This window comes from Vulpes vulpes, chromosome 14 (assembly GCF_048418805.1).
Source record: "Vulpes vulpes isolate BD-2025 chromosome 14, VulVul3, whole genome shotgun sequence".
In the NCBI taxonomy this organism is placed as follows: domain Eukaryota; kingdom Metazoa; phylum Chordata; class Mammalia; order Carnivora; family Canidae; genus Vulpes; species Vulpes vulpes.
The window spans coordinates 45,573,045-45,587,450 of record NC_132793.1 but is presented as its reverse complement, the minus strand read 5'-3'; the positions used below and the strand labels follow the sequence as shown (position 1 = coordinate 45,587,450).

General features: G+C 43.1%; 1 protein-coding gene across 1 annotated transcript; it reads left to right on the top strand.

The window, feature by feature from the left end:
• Positions 1-6,909: 6,909 nt before the first annotated feature.
• Positions 6,910-8,463, top strand: NKX2-4 (NK2 homeobox 4). Its single transcript, XM_072735204.1, has 2 exons — positions 6,910-7,409; positions 7,780-8,463. The coding sequence occupies exons 1-2, from the start codon at positions 6,959-6,961 to the stop codon at positions 8,394-8,396; spliced, it is 1,068 nt and encodes a 355-aa protein (XP_072591305.1). The 5' UTR covers positions 6,910-6,958; the 3' UTR covers positions 8,397-8,463.
• The last annotated feature ends 5,943 nt before the right edge of the window (positions 8,464-14,406 follow it).

Here is a 14,406-nt window from a genome sequence, read left to right as displayed (position 1 = left end):
CAACCATAAGTTCAGTTTTAAATTTCCAGGGTTTTTTTTACTGTGTAATTTTAAAAAGTCTTTCATCTATCGAAGCTTACCACTTGTTCTTAAGGTTGTTAGTTTTTTAAACTTTCTTTGGATATATGTGTTTTTTATTTTGGAAGAGATTAATCCAAATGTTATACATTTCTTCTATTAGATAATTCTATATTATACTGTATACCAATAAGTTGCTCATTCAAACCGGTACTTCTCTTTTTAAAAGATTTTATTTATTTGAGAGAGAGAACATGTGCAAGCAGAGGGAGAAGGAGAAGCAGACTCCCCACTGAGCAGGAAGCTGGATGTGGGGCTCCATCCCAGTACCCTGGGATCATGATCTGAGCTGAAGGCGAACACTTAACTGACTGAGCCACCCAGGTGCCCCTGGTGCTTATTTTCTCAAGCAATTCTTATTTGGCATTTTTTGGCCAAATTCCAATAGCTTGTGGTTTATAGCACTTTTCTAAATAGCCATTATTTCTAGTTGGTCAAAATAACTTTTACAGTGTTTATCTATTGTCATCCCCTGAATGGTAAATCAAACTACCATTTAAATTTAGTGTTGTACTAATAAATACTAGGTTTATTGAAGAGTCAGATTCATTAGTTTACTTCACAAACTTTTATCATTCAGTTCCTCCCAGGCTTTTATCAGTCAGTTCTCTTCATGACACTCAATGTCTATATAAAGTAGATTAATGAAATTATGTATTTTTTAAAGCAAATTACTGAAACAATAATTAAGTTGTTTAAAATCTACCAAAACTCATACTGATTTATGAGATGAACACTAGCCTATTGCTTCAAACATAGTTCTCAACCTAGAATGCAGACAGATACATACAAGTATCTGCAAATATCAACATCAGCAGTACACAGAACAAAAAAGGACAAAACTGGGCAAATTATTCTCAAATTATATTACCATCATAGTTACTTCTTCTAAAATGTATATAGTAAATATCTATTAATAATAAACACAACAGGGACGCCTGAGTGGCTCAGCAGTTGGGTGTCTGCTTTTGGCTCAGGGTGTGATCCTGGGATCCAGGATCAAGTGCTGCATTGGCCTCCTTGCTTCTCCCTCTGCCTGTGTCTCTCATGAATAAATAAAATCTTTAAAAAAAAAACCAAATAATTTATTAAAATGTCAAAAATTGGAATTTCTCCTTCAGGTGACTGCAACAAATGACCCAATTACCTAACTTAGGTGTAAAGACTGATACCGTCTATGGGACACCTGGGTGTCTCAACGGTTGAGCGTCTGCCTTAGGCTTAGGGTGTGATTCCCACAGTCCCAGAATCAAGTCCCACATTGGGCTCCTTGCGTGGAGCCTGCTTCTCCCTCTGCCCATGTCTCTGCCTCTCTCTCTCTGTGTCTCTCATGAATAAATAAATAAAATATTTTTAAAAAAGACTGATACCTCCCTTGATAATTACAATTCAATTTCTAAATGTAATGTGGTATACATCTTTAATGGGACTTGCTGAGAGAAAGAGATTTTACATTAAATTCACTGACCCCTTCAATATGGAAAAAAATTCAAAGTATAATATGTAAGAAAAAAATTACAAAAATATGTATTTTTTAAAAAGTTATATGTATTCACTCTAATCAGGTATGTGCAGATATGGTTAAATCTTTACAATGACTAGCTCATTCCACGAAATAATAAAAATATAGTTTTGCCTAAAATTCAAAGGATTATTTTTCTTAGAGCTTTTTAATAACATTCCAAAACATGTAAAAATATGTCAAATACATTGTTCAAAGGAAATGCTATTATATTCTAAAAACTCTTAAATGTTCTATGTAGGCAAGACACACATCTTTTTATTAAGAAATACAAAAAATATAGGGATGCCGGGGTGGCTCAGCAGTTGAGCAAATGCCTTTGACTCAGGGCCTGATCCCAGGGGTCTAGGATTGAGTTCTACATTGGGCTCCTGCAGAGAACCTGGTTCTCCCTCTGCCTGTGTCTCTGCCTCTCTCTCTGTATCTCTCATGAATAAAATCTTTAAAAAAAAAAAAAAATATATATATATATATTTCAAAATTGCCATGGTTTCCCCTATCATGTACTTTCTTGTTCTAAAAAATTTTCCTACAACACACAAAAATTTAAATTTCTAGCTCAAGCTCATAATCCTAGGGTGAGAGAATTATGACATATTAGTTAATTTTCATATATTTACATTCCTAGTGTAGCTTGTTATTCTCTATCATGACTGTAAAAACTAGTTGTACAGCTTGACCCTAAAAAGTGAGGCTTCTAGTTTTTCTTTCAGGAATCAACTGGACCTCATTTCAACAACAATAACATCTTTAATATCTACCATTCATTTTCACATGGTATTAATAATTTCCAATTTAAAATATATTCATTGGTCCTAAAACTATTTTCAATCTAACGTATCTGAGTCTTAAAGGGGAGTAATTCAAGATTTTTTAATAGGAATTAAATTGCAAAAACCTTGCATTTTGAGAAAAAAACATGAAAGGATGACTGCAGGGACGAGGTGAGGGATATCAAGTTCTCTAACCTCTGCCTCTTGTTCTCCCAAGGAGAGAGATTACCATTCCTCCTTAGCCTGAGATCCTAGTACATTTCAGTGTACTGTGGAGAGACGGACTGAAGATTCAGAGAGGGGCGTATGACAGGGATGCATGCAGGTACTGCAAAAATCCTACCTCTGCTGTACGTCATTGGAAGAGGGAGAGAGAAATAAGAGTCACATTAATCCAACTGTAAAATTATCATAAAAGATTCAAAATAACGGAAACGAACATTTTAAAGGCCTTTATGACTAAAACGAAATAAGAATCAAATTTCAGAAATTGATGAAAACAGCAAAAACATTAAGATTTTATTTTATTCATGAGAGACACAGAGAGAGAGGTAGAAACATAGGTAGAGGGAGAAGCAGACCCTATGCAGGGATCCTGATGTGGGACTTGATTCCAGGACTCCAGGGTCATGCCCTGAGCTGGAGGCAGATGCTCAACCGCTAAGCCACCAAGGAGTCCCCATTTTAAGTTTTGTTTTTAAGTAATCTCTATACCCAACATGAGAATTGAACTTACAACCCTGAAATCAAGAGTCCCACACCCCAGCACACCAGGCATCCCAGCAATTTTTTTTTTAAATAAAAACTTTTGTGTTTTATCTCTATAGCAGTTTTGTTTCTTCTTTAAAACCTCAAATTTTGCTACAGAGCACTATCCTAACATGTTTCTTTATTCCTTCCCTACTGTATTTTAAAGTTACTTCCATAATATAGGAATTTTATCATTATTTCGCAACTATTTTAAACTAATCACAAATGTCTCATTTCTAAAAGTCACTTATCTTCTTGAATATCAAGCAGAAAGTTATATTTTCCAACACTGTCTTTATTAGAAAATCTGGGATACATTAGAATCTATTTGCTAGGTAGAAAAGCAACAACCGAGAAAAACATTTCTCTTTAAGTACTGGCTAGATATGTTAGGTTTCTAAACATCTTTTAGGCTCCTTTCTCTGAGCTGCTGACAACAGCAAATCCCAAATCTGGAAAAAGCTTCTACTTCAGATTTTTTTTTTTTGCCAAATATCTTTGGACATAAAGTTAACTAACACATTAGAGATTTTCAATAAATACCACACTTTTCACATTTTTGTCAAGAAACCAAGAGATCCTACTGAAACTTTTTTCTAGGAAAATTTTCTTTCTCTGCCAGAACCATTTATTAACTTTCCAGTGTTAAACGTAATCTGTAAAATTACAAAAACCTAACCATGAAAAAGGCAAGGTACCAAACCACATAGAACACGTTACCCATAGTGTGTAAAATGGTCCTATGCTTCAAACTGTACAGACTATCCCAAGAAAAACGGGTTTTCAGAGAGAAAAGGGAAACAGAGAGGCTGGAGGAGAGGAGTAGGAAGGCCATCTCTTTTCACTGTATTCCCTTTAGTGGTATTTGCTTCCCCCCACCCCCACCCCGTGCCAGCATTATTTTTAAAGAAAGAAAACCCAACAAAAAAATTCCTTAAAAATACATTTCCTGTGAAGTCCAATTTAGTCAATAGTATTTAAGAATCTACAGAGTATAAATTTCCATACATAATTTAAGCAGACAGTAATCTGATGAAGTGAATTTGATGAAAAGCTTTAATGGAATTTCAAGTGGACTGTTTTAATTTGTGTCTGTATATAAATGTACATATACATCCTCTAGACATCTATTTTCAGAATCATCTGCACATATCCAAATAGTGTTTCCAGCATGAAAATATGTAATTTCTAGAATGAGAAACATAATTGACAAAGGGAAATATTAAAGATTGTGGATTTTTTTCACAACTACTGACCTCCAGTGAAAAGAGTAATATTCAGGGTATCAAGCTCCCCAGCAGCCAGAAAGTTACTCTCTGCAGAGAGCCTCCAGATATAATAAAGTGCTTTTTTATTTAAAAATGGGAAGCTTCCATATGTAAATGAACCTGTAGCAGGATTCAATACAGCTGAAAAACAAAATAAGCAGCAACTTGGAATACAAACACTTGATGTTAACTGCTATCCTGCAGTTCTATAAAACTAATTACATGAGATGAAATGTATAGCCTGAAAATAGACAAAATAGTAACTGTCTGGAAAAAGTGTAATTATAAACATTTTTTTAATTTGGGTAATCAATATGAACATTATGACAGTGGGCTTCATTTCTGAGACATGTTTGAACTTGAAAAATAAAACACAACGGTTCATATCGACTTTTTTATCCATAGATGCCATAACACAAGTATTTTTACTTACCTTGTTGTCTCTGATAAAAGTTTGAAATGTTTTTCTACCATTTTTTATTTAAGTGAATACAAGTAAACAATGCAATTTCAATTAAACCAAAATTTAAAATCTGAACCGCAGGTTTCAGGATTCCAGCAATCACTTAAGTACACACATAAATGCTTCTTTGTGTGCCATCAATTTTTAAAAATTAGGCAATTCCAATTGCAGGTGAGGATGAAGACCTAACTCAAGTGTTTCAAGTTCAGGAAAGACCTGTAAAAATAGCATGATGTTAAAATTGTAGCAATACTGATCTTGCTAAGTCAATCAACTGACCACAGCTAGCGATTCATGCAACTTTGCCTTTCGTTCTTTTAATATTTTAAAATACTACTCTACACACTTGCCTGGTTGACAGTTCTCAATGATGACCATACTGGTCCCTTACGACCCCCTCACTCCCAGAGAGGGCAGATTCTTTGTAAAACTCACACAAATGAATACAACAATGATTAAAACAATAAGAGAGCAAAACTCTGGAAGACATTCCAACCAAAGGACTGAAACCAAACAGGAAAAGGAATGCCTAACATTGTTCTTGCCTTCAAGATACGTACTGTTAGGTTAACCTGGAATGATTTTCACAAATCCTTTTCTTCTTTTTAAACAATAAAATCTGGCTTAACAAAGCATTCTCCTTGTTTTTTTTCTTTTTTCTCCTACCCCACTAGCACATAGAAAAACTTAAATATTATACCTTCGTTTCATTTTTTCATTTTTCATTTTTTTTGTAACTGCAAGACTGTTTTCAAAATTTAATCACTATGTTTTGCACACTTTTTTTTGTCTTATTCTTTGTCGTGTTCAGCATTTGATCAAGAGTTCACAATGTCAACATTCTTTGCTCTGCGGGCAAATTTGCAAATTGAAGAATGATAAAGTTTTTAAAAAATCAGTTTACCTATGGTTTTCTATTTTGCAAGAGAAATCATCTTTTTTTAAATCTGATTCCTGCATCCATTTCATATTCCTTGAACAGATTATGTATTTCCTGACAACAACAAAAACGCCCATTTCAAACAGAAATATTTACGTTTTCAGTGTGTTTTCTTTCTTTTCTTTTTGATCATGGTAGTGATAAGAGAATAAAGCCTAAGTTGAATATTTACTTGAGAGAGAGACTGGGGGGAGAGGGGGAGGTAGGGAGAGAAACCGGGAAGAAGGGAGGGAGGGAAAAAAGCAGCAGCAAAGGAAAAGAAATCTATGAAGAACTTTACAGGTGCAAAACGAACGTGAAATATTCTAACGACTAAAAACGTACCCTCTTTCTCTTATCCAACCTCCATGCCCACAGATAAGAATACAATACTTACAAGTTAGTACCTGTGTGTTTGTGGGTGTCTCTGTGTGCGTGTTTTCTCTCTTTTTGGATTTGGATACTTTGAGCTAGTGTGAAAATGCCCGTTTGGTTGCCCACAAAATGACGCGTGAGGGTCTAAAGATGCATAAATTAGAAATCCTACAATGGCAGAGGACGGTCACTATACCTCTTCTCTTTATGCGCTCTTCTGCTGGGACCCAAGAGCCTTTTTTTTTTTAAACACTTTAGATGATGGAGCGAATGAGGGGCTGGTCGTTGCTGAGGACCAGGAGAGCCCTGTACTCCCCCGTCCAGCTCAGCACCGCGTCCCCGCTCCCCGCTCCCCGCACGTACTGGACTTTGCTACCAAGTCCCTGTAGGGAAACGGGGGGGGGGGGGGGGGGGAGCAGCACAGAGTCCTGGCGGTCAAGCCCCGACGCCGACCTCCGAGTTTCTATTCCTGGTGCTTGAGGGTTGGGGTAACAGCCGCGGATGGAGGCGGGAAGGACGGAGAAAGCAAAGGGAGGTGTTGGTCTCAAAACACACCCGACTGCCCCCGTTACCTTTCCTGCCTCCATTACGGGGGTGGGGGGTAGAGAAAAAGATGTCAATGACCATTGTTTGCTCGTTTGGGATGTTGCTCCGCCCCCCAGTCTGTCGTAAACCTGGCGGCGGACTAAAATAAACCCCAGATCCCGCGGCCGGGGGCTCGCCGCGCCGCGACTCCTCGTCACAGGCGCCGCCGCCGCCGCGTCCCGCCCGCGTCCGCCCGGGCCCCCCTACCTGGCCGCCCGCCGAGCCATGTCGTTGAGCCCCAAGCACACGACACCCTTCTCCGTGTCCGACATCCTGAGCCCCATCGAGGAGACCTACAAGAAGTTCGGCGGCGCCATGGACGGCGCGCCGCCCGGCCTGGGGGCGCCCCTGGGGGCCGCGGCCGCCGCCGCCTACCGTGCGCCCCCGCTCGGCCCCTCCTCGCAGGCGGCGGCGGTGGCCGGCATGCAGCCGCCCCACGCCATGGCGGGCCCCAACGCGGCGGCGGCGGCGGCGGCCGCGGCGGCGGCGGCGGCGGCCGCGTCCTACCACATGCCGCCGGGCGTCTCGCAGTTTCCTCACGGCGCCATGGGCGGCTACTGCAACGGCGGCCTGGGCAACGTGGGCGAGCTGCCCGCCTACACGGACGGCATGCGGGGCGGCGCAGCCGCGACTCCCGGCTGGTACGGCGCCAACCCGGACCCGCGCTACTCGTCAAGTGAGCTGGGCCGGCAGCGCGGGACCGCGGGCAGGCAGACGGCGCGGGCTTGCCCGTCACAGCCCGGGGCGCGCGCGGGGCCGAGGGACCGGGGCTCCGGGCTCCGGGCTCCGAGCTCCGAGCTCCGGGCCGGGGCGCGCGGGCGGTCCTGGGACCCGGCAGGGGGCGCGCAGGGGGGTGCCGGGACGGGGCCGGGGGCGCGCAGGGGGGCCTGGGACCCGACCGGGGGCGCGCGCGGGGGGTGCTGGGACGCGGCCGGGGTCCCGCGGGCGTCGCGGCGGCCGCGGTGCGAAGAGCGCGGGGCGGCGGCGGGAGCAAGCTCCCGGCGGGCCCGGCGTTCACCGGCTTCCCCCCTTGGGCCCCTCCCCAGTCTCCAGGTTCATGGGGCCGTCGGCGGGCGTGAACGTGGCCGGCATGGGGTCGCTGACGGGAATCGCGGACGCCGCCAAGACGCTGGCGCCGTTGCACGCGGCCGCGGCGGCGCCGCGAAGGAAGCGGCGCGTGCTCTTCTCCCAGGCGCAGGTGTACGAGCTGGAGCGGCGCTTCAAGCAGCAGAAGTACCTGTCGGCGCCCGAGCGCGAGCACCTGGCCAGCATGATCCATCTGACGCCCACGCAGGTCAAGATCTGGTTCCAGAACCACCGCTACAAGATGAAGCGGCAGGCCAAGGACAAGGCGGCGCAGCAGCTGCAGCAGGACGGCGGCCTGGGCCCGCCGCCGCCGCCGCCGCCCTCCCCGCGCCGCGTGGCGGTGCCCGTGTTGGTCAAGGACGGCAAGCCGTGCCAGAACGGGGCCAGCACGCCCACGCCCGGCCAGGCCGGCCCGCAGCCGCCCGCGCCGACGCCCGCGCCGGAGCTCGAGGAGCTCTCGCCCAGCCCGCCCGTGCTGCACGCCCCGGGGGGCGGCCTGGCGTCCCTGGACGCTGCGGCGGGGGACTTCGGGGGCGGCGTGCTGGGCGCCAACCTGCTCTATGGCAGGACGTGGTGACTGCCGGGCGCCCCGGCGCGGGGGTCCTGCCTGCGGGCGGCGGCCGTGCGGAGACCTCGAGGGCGGACGGGGCACGCGCTCCGAGCCGCGGTCTTAGGGCGGACGCGGTCAGACGCTAACGAACGGGTCTTGGAGAGGGGCGGTCTTTGAGCCGCTCTGCTGAGGGTGGGAACAGCTACAGCCCCGGAATTGAATAATGCGGCGCCAGGAGGCTGTGAGGTGGGGATTTCCTCCTTCCAAAAGTTTCTTAATTATTCGAAAAGCGGGCCGAGTCCACATCCACCGCGTTCCTTTCCTAACGGAAGCTGGACACTGTGGGTGTTCATAGCTCTGAAAACCAACCCAGCTTTAACAATGAATCCTTTTTTGGAGTGGAACTTGAGAGATTAATTTTCAGAGGCCTCCCCCTTAAGTGCAATTTCATTAATGATTGATTGAAAGTAAATTGTAGCTCAAGGTGGATCATGCACGTAGCAACATTATTGCAGAGGAATTATTGCCGTTTAGGTAATAGAGAAATGGAATAAAAATAATCAAAATACTGCTTGTATTGATTGATACAGCTTTTTAAATTGAATGTCGATTTTAAAATATTTTGATCGTTATTTGGGAAGTAAGTGTTTCTGTATTACCCTAAAAGAGGATATTTCCCACTGTAAGGTGCAGCTCATAAGAAGGAAGGGTTGTAAACTACTTTTTATGTGGAATCTGGTCTCCCAAAATCAGCTGATAAAAGCACACTGTCCTTCCATACACCTGTTATTTGCTCTAAGTTATTTGCTTGTCTGAGTACATTGATAAAATACTAGAGCAAGGAAGCAAATTTGCCAGAATTGACATCAATCTATATTTCAAAGCATGTCAAGGAAGAGAATAAGATGATTTATTGAATTGTAATCAGAATGTAAAGAGTAAGAATTATTTATGATTTTCCCATATTTACAACTTAACGGGGCCGCACACCGATTTTGTTGGTGTTTTATTGTATGAATAATGTATTTACTCTTTAATATGCCAATTTATATTTCCTATGTTTCAAATGGATATTTAAATATAACTTAAAAGAATCTTTTAAGTACTTTTTTGGTAAAAGTCAAGTGGTCATTTTTCACTAAGTTGTATAGGTTTTATTTTGGTTGGTTTGGTTGGTTGGTTGGTTTGTTTTACACCAGTTGGCATGACAGGACAACCACAGGACAGTTTACTCGTGATTTAAATAACTGATAGTGGAGTAAAAAATACCAAAAGCAAACTGAAGAACCTTAGTTTATAAAATGAATGAAAATTTAAAACCCAACATGGATAAAGCATGATTTATAATGATCACAAATAGTTACCGGAGACCGTAACCCCTTACACATTTGAAGTTTTAGAATTAGTTTGAGGCGGAAACATTTCATTTCACTTCATTGTTCGGTGTTTTTCTGAACGTACAAAGTGAATCCTTCAAAAGGTGTTTTAGACATTAACCTTGCACTTTCTGTAAACTGTATTTTACATAGTAATAATAATAACAAAACTCCAGTCTCTTTCACCAAGGGGAGAAATCACTGAACAAGCAAGAGGATCAGCCTTTATCAAGGGTCTGTGAATGCATTTTTGGAAAATGAGAACTAATTTTTTAAAAACCTTTTACGTAAAAGGAAACAATTTGAGGAGAAAAAAAATAGTTTGAAAATGGTGCAGTACACCTACAGAAAACTCCCAATTTGGGTTTTTGCATATTGATAGACTGGACTTGTAAAATACTTGCCAAGCTAGCATAACTATTATTGAGTGCTACATTTCAAAATGCTTGTTTATATTGATTTGATTTCCCTCATAGCAGTATCAAGATTCTGAAATTTTACTTCTAGAAAATGTGTTCCAAAAGTCCACATGGTTTACAACTTACATATTTTATAACCTGGTACCTAATAATAGCTAATGGACTAAGGTCTCCAAGAAACATATTTAAAGAAAATAAGTCTTCACGGACAGTTTTTCCCTTGATAATTTATTTCTGGAGCAAAGAGTCTATTAGACTAAGTGAACTCGGTATCAAAAAGATCATAAAGAAAAAAGAGCTTTATGCAATATCTTCTGAAAGCATATTTACTTGTAGGCATATCTTTTTCCTTCCAGCATTCCTTTAAGTAGTAAAGGAACCCCTGCTAGAAGTGTTCGCTGCAGACAACTTAACATTCTACACCCAGAAATGCACTGAGTTTATGTGTGCACATCCCAAAGTTAGGATAAAGTTTGTTTCTTGAAACATTGAAATAGAAAATGATTTTACTGTTGAATTCCACATTCTGATTAATGCAAAGTAAGGGCTTTTTTTTTTTTTCTTCTCTTGCAATTAGTGCTTTGCAGATCTTTTATAAAAACACAAATGGCCAGACTAGGTGAAACTCATTAACTGAAGAGGAGGACAAGTGTCTTCACAACCAAGAGGGAGGGCTGAGGCAGAGTCTGAGTGGAACAAAGCCCTCTCAAAGTTTAGCAGAGACCACAGCAAAACGGAGTTCCAGAAATGCTAACTGCAGAAGTGGTATTTTCCCAAATGTTTTGGGGTTGTATGACAAGGTTATCTCTTCCAGTTGAGGCACAGAAACAACCCAGAATCAAAGTTGCAGAGAGGAACAGCAGAGATTGCAGGTACTTCTCTGTAGTCTGTGTTGGGGTATAAATTGAAGTGTGTGGCAGTGTGCAATGTTGAGGACACAGGAATGGTGTTATGTATATGGAACCATGGAGGGTGTAACCTGGTTTTCTATTTAAGACTGCTTAGAATTAAAACCTAATGGTCCAAACAAGTTGTCAATCAGACTTTTATCAATACAGATGTTGTGTCCAAACTCCATTCTGCTATTGATTGTTTCAATTTATTTTTTTTTTTTATTTTTTTTTGATTGATTGTTTCAATTTAAAGCAAATCAGAGACTCAATCCTGTTCACTAAATGCAAGCACCTTCAAAAGAGTGGCTTTGTTAGCTGCATTGAATACTGATGATTTAGAAAGACTTTTGGAATAAATCTGTGAACCATAATCACATAAAGACACATCGACTATGTTTTTAGATATGAATTTGTGCATAAAATAATGCATTATGTTGTGGCAATACAAATTTTCAGATATTCAAAGCATGAATGATATTGCCCAACTAGTCAACAATACTGACATGTGGATAAACAACTGTATTTTAACCATTTCAGTCCATTTTTTTTTTAATGATGCTATTTGCCATGCCGAAACCCAATGAGATAGGGAACTAGGACACAATTTACTTAAAAAAAGAAAAAAAAAGAAAAACCACAACCATTAAATAACCTCTTACTGCTGGTACTGAGACTTGGTGAGCATCTGGAGAAGATTCAGAGGAAATGGCAGACAGGCACTGCATCCACATCTCATCAGGAATTTGCTCTACCTAGTAAGTATTGAGATAACTCTGATTTCAAGATCCCTTTTATTATTTTTAAGTTGGGAGGTGTAGTGGAAGCTTCTGGGAGAGGTTTTTTTGGTTGCATTGTTTTTTGTTTTAGGTGTTTGTTTATCTGCAATTGAATGAAATGTGTACCCGAAATGGAATGAAATGCCTTTTATTTTTTTAATCTCTTGTAACCTTTATTTCAGGCATTGTTTAGGTGACTTCTAATAAAGGTTTAACCACTATTACTGCCTAGCTCTAAGTTGTGCTATTTTGCAGTAGTGAATGGCTCTATTCCCATTTCATTAAAAAAAAAAAAAAGCGTGTTCCATAAATACGAAATCCCGAAATAAGCAACACAAGCGGTTAACTTTGTCACGAGTAGAGGAAAAATCCGCCGAGAATGGTGGTTTGCTACTTTATTGTTCGCGGACCTTTGTGCTGGTGAGACAGGAACAGTGTGGCGGGGGCCGGTCCACGACGCTGCGGGCGGACCGAGCCCGGCGGCTCTCTGCGGCCCGGGGTGCCGAGTCCCGGCTGACTCTTCGGTGTCTACGCTTTAGGTTTCTAAGCTTAGCTAAATTCGGTCAGGTCCGGACTGAGACCTTAACGCCGCCCCCTCGGAAGCCCCTTCCGAGGACCCTACTCTATTCACCCGTCACCAGCGCGGGGTTTGTCCTGGGCCAGGGAGCTGAGACGGGAAGACGAGCAGGTGGGGAAGCCCGGCGCCACTCCCGCACCCGAGGCTGCTGCTGCGGCAGCCGCGCTGGACCGGCGGCGGCGGCGGCGACACACGAAGCGCATCGCGGGGGTGGGGGCTTGACCTTTCCTGCGGCCCCCCTGCTCCACGCCGGCCGCTGCCGGGGCTGCCGGGGCTGCCGGGGCTGCCGGGGCTGCCGGGCGGGAGGACGGCGGCGCGCGGGCGGCGAGCGCCCAGAGGCCGGGGGTGGGGTGGGGTGGGGGGCGAAGGGAGCCGGGCTGCGCTCTGCCCGGGAGAAGCGACCCGTCGGTCCCCGCCGCGTCCCGCCCGCAGTCCCCGGGCGCCGCACTGTCCGGCCCGGCTGCGCCGTCGCCTCGCCTCGCCTCGGGGCCCCTCGCCTCGGTCCGACGTGAGCCCGACCTCCAACGCCCCGCGGAAAGCCGGAGGTCGGAGCCCTCAGCCCCATTCCGGCCAGCCCAGGCGTCCCGCGCCCTCGCACGAAAATTAACATCGCTCATTACACCCAATTTGCTTTTGCAACGCCAAATGGCAGTCTAATAGCTTGTAGATGGCTTTGTATTTTAACGTGCATTACCTCATTTGATCTTTAAAGACAACTGCTCATTAAGAGCCCTTAGAGTCACAATAAAGTCACTGTTTCATGTGCTGAGATTTTTAAGCATCTTTAATGAGACCCTGAAAACCTGTGTCCTACTTAATGTAATTCTTTAAATTTGGCTAACTGTTCTTACACCCGAAATCGGAGGGAATGTTCAGTTTTAAATACATTTGAAGTTCTAAAAAGCGTTTACTTGAAATAGGGCATTTTTCTGGCAGATTCAGAGATGGGAACAAGTTAGGAGAGGGAGAAAGAGTAAGCAGCAAGAGGAGGCAGCAAAGAATGGAGCAGGCCCGGAAGTGAGGGTTCAGCTTACTGGCAGGTGTCCTGCAGGGCACCCCACCAGGTAAGGGGGTGGCTAGCCCGCAAAGCTGCACAGCTTTTCCATCGAGCTTCTAGCGTAGATGTCTTAAAAACACCATTCATTTTCAAATTAAACCGTTACATGTAACTGTAAAAGGGCAAAGCAAAAACAATTATTTTATAGGCATACTCATGATACACACACTTAAATGAAAACTAAAAATCTTTAGTTTCACAGGTTTTGTGAAAGCATGGGCTTGGGGTACCTATGAGGCTATAGATGGTAAGATTTATATAGACTCCTTCGGAATATGCAATCCTTGATTTAGATGGTTATTCATTTGTAATATTTGGAAGACAGATTAGTTTAACAGAAGGTGTTATCACTTTAATGTATTGTGAAGGTTATAATGGTGGTGGTGTTAATTCCCAGAGGAGAGACGCTTTGTCTCAACAATAAAGGACCCTACTCTATTCACCCATCACCAGCAAAGAACTCAATAGCTTCCAAATACCTTCCTATTCAAGGTTAAGGTGGCCTTTTTCCTGCATAGGCTAAGATTAACAAGTGTGCCTTAGTTGAAATATTAAAGCAAAAATGTCCGAAGTCAGGTCAAAGAGAAAACTTATTTTACCATTTTAGGCTAAGCTAGACAAATGGAAACAAAGCAAGTCTTTACCCATGTGTAAATTTGTTGTGGTAAACAAATGAAAATGCATATGGAAGTGCCACGCGTGAACTGCAAGCATAAATTTAAGGAGTGCTGAGTAGCAAGAAGAAAAATGAGTACAAACTGAAATTATTATGAAATAATGCAAAAAATATGCTAAGGAGCACTGGCTAATTACAAATTAAACTTGTCACCATTTCTTCAAGGTTTAAAACAAGTCCTTAAAACTTGTTTTAGCACAAGTCTATATGAAATTTATAAAATGTAAATAACTTATTCTTACAGAATGGATTATATAGTTAGC

Bases quoted from the DNA above. Each gene is read 5' to 3' on its own strand.
- NKX2-4 (XM_072735204.1), top strand. From the start codon at position 6,959: ATGTCGTTGAGCCCCAAGCACACGACACCCTTCTCCGTGTCCGACATC. The intron at 7,410-7,779 runs GTGAGCTGGGCC...GCCCCTCCCCAG, and splicing joins GGACCCGCGCTACTCGTCAA to TCTCCAGGTTCATGGGGCCG.